We start from the raw sequence: 12,237 nt of genomic DNA, 5'->3' as shown, positions 1-12,237 counted from the left end.
TCTAAATACACGGTCAAAGTGAGAGGTCCTTTAAGCACTTCAGATCACAACTTGGTGATTGTCTCTTCTCCAATGGAGCCTTTATCTCATGGCTATTCCCAACCTTCTGTTGTTTGGCATTACAAGAATGCAAAATGGGATGACCTGCGAGATTTCTTTTCTTCTTTTCCTTCATCGGATTACTGTTTCAAAACTTCTGATGACAATGTTTGCTCAGATCGTGTCAGCGAAATTATTCTTGCAGGAATGGAATCCTTTATCCCACACTCCACTCTAAAATCTCATCCTTTATCTAAACCTTGGTTTTCCAATAAATGTGCTAAGTCTGTTCAAGAGAAGAACGTTGCATATCGTAATTGGCTTGTTTCTAATTCATTTTCTGCCTACACCAAAGTTCGCAACAATTGTAAAGCAGTTATTAATCAGTCCAAACTAGAGTTTGAACAGGCTAAGAGTAGAAAACTTGCTTCTTGCCCTAATGGTAGCCGAGCATTGTGGTCTCTTTCCAAAGCTATTGGGCGCAACTTTTGCCCATTTCTGCTTCCACCTCTGTCCAAATCAGATGGTTCTGTTGTCACTTCAGCCAAGAATAAAGCTGACCTGCTAGCATCCCATTTTTCTTCCAACTCATGTATTAATGATCTTGGTAGAACACCTACTACCATTCTCAACACACTCCATTCAGTGCCTCCTGTGGTCTTCTGTCAAAAGGATGTCAGAAGGATTTTGACGAATCTTGATGCTAAGAAAGCTCCAGGTTCTAATGGTATTTCATCACTTGTCCTCAAAACCTAAACCGGCACCTCCATAGCCAGGTGGGAAGGAGCAGCAGTGCGTAACACACACTTCTTAATTAGACAAGGGTTCGAGCCCGTCACCACCAAATACGGAGCATGCGGAAAGGTCAGGAAATGACAACCGCATATCCTGGAGCAATATGGCCTTAGTTGCTAATGCTCCTAAAAATCAAATAACAAACAACAAACAAGCTCCTGAACTTACTCCTATTCTTTGCCGCCTTTTTTAACTTTCTTATTCCAAAGGTGTTTTTCCTTCTGCTTGGAAATTTGCTCATATCCAGCCAGTTCCTAAAAAAGGGTGAGAAATCCTTCCCATCCAATAATCATCCCATTGCAATTACTTCTACCTTTCTAAAGTAATGAGAAATCAATTAACCGCCAACTCTTAAAATACCTTGAAACCTTCCATCTGATCAATGGTCGCCAGTATGGATTCTGTCAGTGTCGATTCACTGGTGATATTCTGGCTCATGTTACCCATTTATGGACGAATTCAATGGAAAGGTTCAGTGAAGCACAAATAGTTGTTCTTGACATCTCAAAGGCTTTCGATCATGTTTAGCATAAAGGTCTTCTAAACAAACTTCCATCTTATGGTTTGCCAACTGTTTTTTTGTAATTGATTATCCAGTTTTCTCTTTGATTGCTCACTGAGGGTGATGGTAGATGGCTCTCTGTCTTCTAACTTCTCCACTAATGCCGGTGTACCCCAAGGTTTAGTTTTTTTCCCACTCTTTTCCTCTTGTATATTAATGACCTTCTTCCATTGACTGGAAATCCTATCCATAGTTTTGCCGATGATAGCACATTTTATTCCACTTTCCATTTTGAGAAACCTTGTCCTGCTTAATCAGCTTCGTCTTCTCAAAAATCTGCTACTAATTCCTTAAATACCTATCTTCAGGTATTTAAGGAATTTAAAGATTAGAAGTCAGGATTACCCTGACTTCTAATCTCTCTTGGCACAAGCACATTACAAATATTGCTTCCTCTGCATCTAAAAAACTTGGTTTTTATTTTGCTCTCGGTGTTACTTTTCTTCCAAACAGCTGTTCACTCTGTATAAATCACAAAGCTGCCCTACCATGGAATATTGTTCCCACATCTGGGGTGGTGCCCACAAAACCTCTCTCAGGCTTCTTGATTCCATTCAGAAGAGGGCAGTTAGGTTAATTAATGATTCATCTCTAACAGAGTCTCTCCACTCTGTCTCGTAGACGTACTGTTTTTGCTGCATGCCTCTTCTATAGATATTTTCAGGGGCACTGTTTTTCTGAATTGGCTTCTATAATTCCCGCTCTCTCTTTCAAAACAGTCCGAACACGTGCAGCCACAAGCCAGCATCCATTTACTGTCCAACTTCAAAACTCACAGAACCAACTTTTCATCTTCCTTGTTTATTCATTCAACTGCACTTTTCTGGAACAACCTTCCTTCATACGTATTTCCTGAAAATTATAGTCTACAGAAGTTCAAATCCAATATCAACAAATATCTTCTTTCGTCTTCTCAACCTCCAATCCAACCACGGTACTAAGTAATATAGGTTCTAATACCTCTCATGTTTGGGGTTTACATAAAAAAAAAAAAAAAAACTTGTTCATTTTGTACAGCAGTCTTTTGTGTGGTACACTAGCAAAAGCTTTACTGAAATCTAATATATGATGTTCACATTATTTTTCCATCCAGTTCCTTTATCACTGTGCCATATTAGCTAATCACATTGATTACACAAGATCTACTCTTAATAAATATGTGCTGTGATTGCTGTATAACTGCATTCCTATTGAGATGATTTTGTATTACTTCTTTAAACCACTGATTGCATTATTTTCCCCGAAACAAAGTGCAAAGCAAGTAATTGCAGGTTTTGTTTTGATTTCCCTTTGAATAGGAGGGATATTTGTGCATTTCCAGTCTGTACAAAGTTCTCCTGAACCAGCAGTGTTTTCATAATTATGGCTAAAGGGTTTTTTACTTGTTTTGCTGCTTCTTTAATGTAATTGGATAGATACCATCAGCCTCAGGTTCCTTATTTACTTTTGGCTTCAATAGTTTCTCTTCCAGTTTCCTTTCAGTTATCATAAAATTATTTAGCTCCTGGTTATCTTCTGATATATACTCTGTGTACTTCTGATATCCCCATCCTTAAAAAGTTCCTCATGTAAATGTACATGCAAAATATTTATTCAGTTTGTCAGCAACCTGAACACGACTTCATCAATAGTTATGCCATCCGTATCCAATGGATCAATGTGGTTTATCCTTTTCCTTCTAGTGCTAAGATAAGCAAAGAATTGTTTGCTACTTTCTTTTACATTCCTAGTCAAAGACTTCACACACCCTACCTTAGCCTGCCCAATCCCCTTAGTAACTTAATTGCAGGACAGCTCAATCTTACTGTAGTATTTATTTATTTATTTATATATTTTGCAGGTTTAAAAACCTGGAATAAATCATAGTAGTGGAGAGAACTGTACTTCCTCTGATAACTGCAGCTAACTGCAGCCCTGATTGAAGTTTCAACCCTTTAAGAATTCTTTTAGTTTTTAACAAGATTTGAACCCAGACCCTCTTCAAACAAGTTGAGGCAAATTATGCAAGGAAGCAAGCTCATACAGCATCAGCCAATCTTTTAATTATATTTTAATTTATAATTAAAAGCTTCTTTGCAAGACTTTTAATTTAATTATAAAGTGACAAGTGGTGAAGACACTTGGTATTGGCCATGTAGTGCAGGGAAGCCCCAGGCTTTTGCTGCATCAGTCAAAAAAATCAATAAATGAACTAAAATAATAATAATAATAATAATAATAATAATAAATAATAAAATAACTGTTTAAAACAAATACTACTTAAACTTTTTGGTTTAAATAAAACTTTGTATAATCCTAAACCTCTTCCTCTGTAATTTGAATTTATGACCTCTAGTTTGATCATTTATAAGAGAGTCATCTTCATTCATTTTATTTTCCTCTCAAAAGCCTTGTAGACCTCAATCACATCCCCTTTAAAATGCCTAGTTACCAAGTTGTGTGGCTCACATATTCAAATTCTTTCTTCATGTTGGTGACTTTTCTGAGTTCATCAGGCAGGTTACCCATATTTGGACCCTTTCGATAAGCTCAATGTCTTTTTTTAGATGTCATTTCCATATTTGGATACATTATTCCAAGTCTTACAATTGTCTTATACAGTAGGATTATGACCTCCCTATCTCTACAAGTAAATGTTTGATAATTCATTAATAGAACACTATGGTCCCTCCCTGTCTACAGTGCATGGAAAAATTCATGTGTATCCATGTTATAATCTACAAATCAGCCAAGAAAAAATAGTAAAGATTAAGTCTGTCATTCCAAATTTGCATAATTATTTTAGTTTATAAGAGATTCAAGCTGGAGGAAGCAGAATTGCCAGAAAGACTGTAGTGAATGGTAGAAGGCTGATATGTGAAAATGTGAGGTATGAGGGGTTTGTGCATAGTTTTTTGCACATAAAGATGAAGAATTTTAATTTATAATTGTATTTTATAGGAAAATTTTAATCTGTTTGATTTTCTTTAAACTTAAAAATGCTTTAATCAAGTACACTTTATCATTGGTCTACTGCCTTTATATTGGCCATCTTTAAATCTTCTGTCATTTCTTAAACTAAATTACAAATATTTATTTCAGTTTAAATTTAAATGAATGATTACATATTATGTATAATTTTCATAATTTATTTGACTTTTTTTATAGGGTGAACCTGGTATTCCTGGTATTAGCATTCCAGGACCTCCTGGTCCACCAGGTCTTCCAGGATATTTTGGAAATACTAGAGAAGGACTTTTAGCTGATTTGGAATTAGGCAGTAGCACTGATACAAGTGCAATTAAGGTTATTTTTTAATTATAAAGATTTATCAAAATAAATCCCATTGTAATCTTTGTTATACTTCTTTACTGAACCTTAGGAAAATATTAATTGAAAATATTAACTTAATTTTCTTTAATAAATTTAAAATAAAAGCTATTTGTTATGTCCTGTTTCATACATGATTAAATTTGTACAGTTCTGAAATTGTTTATATATCTATCTTATTTTATTTTATTTAGAATAACTAAGAGACAAATATGTTTACTTTTCTTTATATATGGTTTTATTTTACACACCTGCAAAACAGCTAATAGCATTTTATGTTTATTGTAGATTTACTCATGACATAATTAAAATTCTTTATAGAATTTATCCTAAGGATGCTACTCTGCAACTCGAAGACTTGGTTGAAGTTCTATTATGGACAGGGACCTTTCTAAACCCTCTCCAAAGGCAAATACTGTGGAAAAGGATTAGAAAGTATTAACCCCTTGTGGTGCAATGTCATATCTACTGTGATATCATAAAATTCCATTTCCAATCTGATGTTTCAGAAATATAATATTCACTTTTGTTCACTATGAGAACAATGAGTCACAAACTTAGCTTCATAAACTAAATATATGCGTGGCAAGAACTGGGAAACAGGAAGGGATTACCACCAGAGTGACAGCCACAAAGAAAATTGAAAACATCGACAGCCTAGTTTTTGGAAAGAGGTAAAGTTCAAATGTTAGCATGGAAAGACAAAAGAGACTGCACTTTTCTACCTTGCCATAGTAAATTGAACTGACAACAGAAAAAGTAAAAATATAGAAAACTTTCAAATTTAAAAAAATAATTGCTATTTGTGAATACACAAAACCCACAGGTGCTCTAGATAGAACTAACCATTACTGTGTGAGTTATTCTTTCACTTGAAAATCAATGAAATGGTGGATGAATTTGTTTTTCTTTCTTTTAGAAGTCTTTATCATGAGCAGTTTCACCTTGAAAGTGAAGATCCATCACAGATAAACCTTTGTCACATACAGTTTCAAAAGAAGTTACTTGATCAGCTAGTAGAAGATATATGAAATAACATTCTTTCTAGGAAAAAAAGTATCAAGTTCAGATGCAGAAGAAATATTGAGTGATCATTCTCATTTTGTGATGAAAGATGAGAATCCATATTTGTAGAAAGAATGTGGTGTAGTGACAGGAGTGTTTAAGGTGGGGGAAAAAAACAGTTTGGTATTGTGAGATGCATTCCAGAAAACAAAAAGTTCACTCTTATGAATGTATCAAGAAATATCACAAGCTAAAATTCTATAAACATTTAAAATTTCAAATATGTAATGAGTTTTTAAGCTCTTTACTACATATTTTTATACATTATCTGTGTAAATCAAAAATAAATAATTTGTGAACATCATATTTAAATTAGAAATTTTTTGGCATTTAGAGCTGAGCCATGTGGAGGAGACATCAAAACTAATGCTAGATTTCAAAGAATTAAAATTTAGAAGACTTATAGGGACTGTCTAAAATAAAACAAATTAGAAACTACCATGGCATATGGAGTGTTTACAGAGCAGAAATATTATTATGAAATAATAAGTGGAAGCATGGAGAGAAAAATTTCTCACTATAGTTAACCTTGTAAATTTATGAAAGAACTTTTACTGGTAACTTATAGGTGTTACAGATAGGGGCAATTCCAGGTAGGAGCTATAATCCCCCCCCCAGTAACTTGAGATAGATTTAATTACTGGTACATGATGATTAAAGCTTAATGATTTCCCTAAGCACTGCTTTAGCCCCTCTCCTTAATTACTTTAGTCCTATCTAGAAAATCCTGGAACCAGTCTTGGTTACAGAACATTATGAATAACAGTTATTAGGTTCAGCAGAACTAACTATAACCATGAAGAAATATGTTTATAGTTAATATGTCATTATTATGCTGAATAATAATTCCTCATTCATATATTCCTTGAATGAGGAATATTATGCTGCATCATTATTTCTCTCGAATAATGATGCAGCATAATAATGACATATTAACTCATGGGACAAGAAAATAGAAAGAGAATCAATGTACATACAGTTGAAGTTTCTACACTATCATTTCAGTACATTAGAATTACAGTTATCTGAATACCCAGCTCTGAAATTTCAATTAACTGAAATATTTTTCAATTCTTTTTTTTTTAATTTTATTTTTTCCTTTAATTTAACCAAGAAAATGATACATTTAATATTTAACTGTAAGAAACAAAACTACCACATTAATATAATAAAATCATGACTTCACTTAAACAGAGCATTATGAATGAAGCAAAGAAGGGTAAATTTCATCCATGTCACTTGTATAGGGCAGTTGTAAAGTCCTTGTGTAACTTTGAACTTTAATAACTTTGGATATATGCATGATAGAAGCACACTGTAAATGGCATATAAAAGGTGAATTCTTAAAGTTTTTTATGTATTAGTGTTGTTAATTTTGGGTTAATTAATTTTTATTTCCTTTCAGATCCTTCAACTGATTGAAAATCCTGACAGTAGAAGAAAAGGTCAACTGTGTGTTATGGCTTGCAGAATTGAAGTCCATAAAAGCTGTGAGGAGAAGATTCACTGCTCATTACAGAAAAGATGCACTACATAGGAACTCAATTAACAGTTGGATGAAAAAGTTTAGAGAAACTGTGTCTGTGAATGACAAATCTATGATCTGGAGACTAAAAATCAGCAAAGAGACTGTGGCTGTAGTCCAGGAAGCATTTGAAAGGAGTCCACATAGGTTGGTGCAGCATGCATCTGTTGAACTAAACATTTCACAATTGACAGTGCCAAAATTCTAAGAGTGAAACTGCACAAACATGCTTACAAGATTCAGGTGGTCCAATGTTACAGGAAGAAGACTACTAAGCGAGATTGGATTTCTGTCAACAGATGAAATCAAAAATGGACAATTCCCATGACTTTCTTGAAGAGTTGATGTTTTCTGATGCAGCTACTTTGTACATTAGTGGCAAAGTCAACCACCACAATTGCCACATTTGGGGAAGAGAGAAACCTCAACTCCCAAAAATCAAAGAAGCAATAGTTATTGGTGAATGTTACCTTAAAAGTGCTGCAGAATTTCCTCATTCCTGAACTATGATGATAAAATCTTTCAGACAGCATCTTCTCTCAGCGAGACAGTGCACCCTGCCACTATGCTATGAATGTGCAATGGTTTTTGAATGATGTCTTCCCAGACAAGTGGATCAATAGAGCTTGACCAATTGCTTGGCCACCTTGTTCGCCTGATCTGACCCCACTGAACTATTTTTTATGGGATCATATTAAAACTGTTGTGTACTCGACAAAATCATGTTCTTTGGATGAACTTATGGTCAGCATCACAAATGCATTTCATGAAATTACTGAGCAGCAACTGAGGAATTTTTTTAACGAGTTGGAAAATCAGTTTGAAAAATGATGGAAGTTATGTTGAAAGTTAAAAAAGCAAACTGTATTGCTTTAAAATTTTAATTTCAGCTTTTATATGCCATTTACAATGTGCTTCTACCCTGTGTACATCCAAAGTTATTAAACTTTAAAGTTGCACAAGGACTTTAAACCACTCTGTATAATACCAACTACACTTGATGTAATGTATAAATGCTTCACTGTTTGTAAAAAAAGCTACAAATTCACTATTGCACTAAATTACTGCAAACCTATATTTTTTTCCATTGGAATTTTTATGTATCACATCAATGTGGTTGTCATTATGTTATGGTGGTATGGATAATCTACTCAACATGCTTGGCTTTTTTTACAAATGAATCACGCACATTAGTTTTTGTTTACACACACACACTTTGTTCTTTAAATTTTTATTTGTATAAACCATATCATCAAAAGCTTGGGACTTGGTGCAATGCAGTTTATTAATTTTTTTTTTAATGTACCTTTCTCGGTTTTCCCTTTTGTCTCCACTCTGCCCAAGCTTAGAGTTCTGGTATAATTGCATCATCTGCATAATGGGATGATATGCCACTGCCCTCAATTTAACTTTCCATAAATACGGTTTCCTTTGTACAGTTTTCAGTGAACACTGTAATAAATACTTTTGGTTTTTCACAATACTGCACAAAACTATAGACAGAGAATGAACAATACTTTTCATTGTAAATCAGTTTCCTAACAATCTGGGTTAACAACTTTTTGACAGCATTAGCATTAGCATTAGTAGAGGCATATGATGCAAGAAAGCAAGCTTATGCAGCATCAGCCAAAAAAAAAAAAAAAAGACTTCCACTTCATCCCTCTGTTCGTTCGAAATACCTGTCCAGCTGAGCCTTAAATTTATTTAGGCTATCAACTTCCACAACCCGCTGGCTAAAGGCAAATTTCTGCACATCTATCCTATATCTGTCTTTCCTCAATTTGAATTTATGCCTTCTCAGGTGATTATTCTGAGCAAGAGGAAGAATCCCATCAGCATTGAGCATGCTCAAACCATTCAAGGCTTTATACACCTCTATCAGATCACCTCGCCGGTGCCTAGTCTCCAGACACTGTAATTTGCAAAACTTAAGCCTTTCTTCGTAAGAGCAACACTTTGTTCCATTCACTAATCTTGTTGCCCTTCTCTGTACTCGTTCCAGCAGCTCTACATCCTTCTTGAAATGAGGCCTCCAGACCTGTATACAGTACTCAAGGTGTGGTCTGACCATTGCCTTACACAAGGGAATAATCACCTCGTTATCCCTGCTAGAAAAATTTCTGTATATCATTGACAAGACACCATGAGCTACTCTTGCAGCCCTTCTGCACTGCTCAGAGAACTTCATATCTGCCTGAACAATTACCCCCAGGTCCTTTTCATTCTCTACCACTGTCAGTGTAGTACCACAGAGTTGATACGTTGCTCTGGGGTTGCTGTTTCCCATATATAGTACTTCACATTTGTCAATGTTAAACTTTAATGCTTCCCATTTTGAATTTGCTGTTGATGACATCATCAGTTGGTCCCACTGTATAGAATTTAAATACTGTCTTAGATCATCGTAGTTGCCTTTACGATAGCAAAAACCCTTCCCTTTACCCCTGATGGTAGTTACCTCTTCGTGTAAATCCCACTTCAGCACACTGTGATCACTGCCACCTAGTGGTTCCTTTATCTGCAGATTCTTAATGCATGAAGAATCACTATTGATAATCAAATCAAGAGTATTACTCCCTCTAGTTGCCGCCCGAACATGCTGATGTAGAAAACAGTCATCCAATAAATCCACAAAAGCCTTGCTAGTGTGTGAGTGACCAACTCACAAATTCCAGTCAATATCTGGGAAGTTAAAATCCCCCATTATAAGACTGTCTGATTTACTGGCCCACTCTATTTCCCTGTACAGTTTCTTATTATATTCATCAGAGTCATTAGGCCTATAGCACACTCCTACTCTCAATTTTGATATCCCAATGCTTATGTCACACCAAATGGACTCGACACTGCACTGTCAAGTGATGTCGACTGGCTTCACTTCCTTGAATTTTATGTTTCCTAATTAATAGCACAACCCCTACTCCCTTCCTATCCTGTCTATCCTTTCTGTACACATTGTACTCCCCAAATTCCAGTTCTGCATTCCTTATATCTGTTGAGAATGTTGTTTCATCATTAAATACTAAACTGAAGCAGACAGAAATTTAATAGAAAGAAGGTACATTATGATTAATCTGTACCAATGAAACTAACAGCCAGCAAATTCTTTAATGTCCTTTTGATATCTACTACATGGGACAAATTGCAAAAATTTGAATAAGAACTTGGCTTTTGATGAAAATACAAACTCTTGGAACTGAAAAGACTGACATGTTTAAAGCAGAAAAACATTGGCACTTATTTTAAAATTGTATAAGCATTCACAGTACATATAATGTGTGAATAATAATAAAAAATCAAATTACTGTAATTTTCTCTTATTAGATTTTTCTTGCTTCTCTTTCATATGTAGATAGAGTGCATTTTAAATTGATTATCCAAAAAAAAAATGAACTATCTGAAAATCTCTGTCCTTTACAATAACTGGGATTCTACTGTACTAGAACCTGATTACAATGCATGAGGAAATTTCATAAGGTTCTGTGGAGTGAAGTTCATAAACCAAGGAAGTGATTCATTGATTAGAACATTATAAATATACAGGAAATCTGGTTGCAACTTGATGTGCTGCAGGGTTAGTGGGTGACGTTTAACCACTTGTGTGCAAAAGAGGCTGCCACAGACACCCTTATAGCTGCCTATGTGCATTTTACATGGACAAACTGGTTTTGATATAATACTAGTTATGGCAAATTTTTAAATTGATGTTTGAAGCAGCTTTCCATTAATTAGAATTGGATGCATTACTAAAATTTCTCAAAAAAAAAAGGGTCTGAAAGAGGAAAAGTTAGAAAATTATTGTTGAGATCTGTATAAATTAAAATAAAAGCAAGTGAAGTGTAAATCTGCAAAGATCACTTATTCTTATCATCCAGTTCATCATTTCTTTCTTTAATTTATATAAAGAAAATTTTCAAGTGTATTGAAATTTCCAAAATTATTTTCTAATATGATGCATTTTACAAATATTTCTTTTTTTTTTTAATTACAGGGAGAAAAAGGAGAGAAAGGAGAAGCCGGAAGACCTGGTTTGAATGGAGTACCTGGAATTCCTGGGACTGATGGTTTCAAAGTAAGAATATTTATTATTTATGTTTATATTATTTATTATTTATTTATATTATTATATTTATTATTTGTAAATAAAAAAATATATTATATTCTGAACTTTTCACTTTTATCCAACTTTGAGATGTGAAAGCATTTTTTTTATATCCTTTAATTATTTTTCTTATAGGTTATTTGTGTTTATTCTTTGGGCCACTTTTCTTCTGCATAGTCAGAGTTATTCTGAATTGCATGCCATAAATGATATAGTAAATTCCTAACAGTAAGAGGAACTGAAAACACTCGTAAGAGTTTTTTCAAAATGGTATAGTTTTTAGGCCCACAGAAAAGATGGTATGACTTCCATTATCAGGAAACTATGATGTAAAAGCTGACATAATTACTCTGGAATATAGATTTCTCATGATATTCAGGTCCCAATTGTGAGTCAAACAGGTTGAATTTCAGCAAAGTCCATTTATTCTGCAAAAACCAAATCCTCTGCTTGTACCTTTATAATGAGATGTTAGTAATCCTGAAGATAAAGAGATAACTAAAATAGGAATATCCATTCCCATTTCATTTATCCCTTTTTTTATTTCCTGATAATGAATTTAGTATTACACATTTGGTTTTTTCCTTAAACTTCTATTTCATGAAATTGCTGCTTTCCACCCCAAAATTTTTTAAAATAATTCTTTTATCATTTTGCAAGAGGATACGTGACACACAACATCCCTTGTATATCATTAAATATGCAAATATGCCTATCTGAAAGTGATCATCACATCCAACCATTGGTTCAAATAAATTTGGTTTATGTTAGTTTCAGAAGTATGCCAGTGATGTTTTTAGACTAAACTGACAACAGGGAATAATTTTCCCACTGAGA

At 34.1% G+C, this 12,237-nt stretch overlaps 1 protein-coding gene across 2 annotated transcripts in view; it reads left to right on the top strand.

Moving 5' to 3' along the window:
* LOC150082224 (uncharacterized) overlaps positions 1–12,237 on the top strand; it is a 236,002-nt gene that overhangs the window by 111,519 nt on the left and 112,246 nt on the right. For both annotated transcript variants that reach the window (XM_090380062.1, XM_090380063.1), the window contains 2 exons: positions 4,544–4,681; positions 11,290–11,370. In XM_090380062.1, the coding sequence (XP_090236188.1) occupies positions 4,544–4,681; positions 11,290–11,370 (219 nt within the window). The remainder of the gene's footprint in view (positions 1–4,543; positions 4,682–11,289; positions 11,371–12,237) is intronic.

Source organism: Mastigoproctus giganteus, chromosome 8 (genome assembly GCF_048544385.1).
Source record: "Mastigoproctus giganteus isolate SK-2022 chromosome 8, ASM4854438v1, whole genome shotgun sequence".
Lineage (NCBI taxonomy): Eukaryota > Metazoa > Arthropoda > Arachnida > Uropygi > Thelyphonidae > Mastigoproctus > Mastigoproctus giganteus.
The sequence above is the reverse complement of the archived record's forward strand: the minus strand, read 5'-3'. Positions and strand labels throughout refer to the sequence as shown.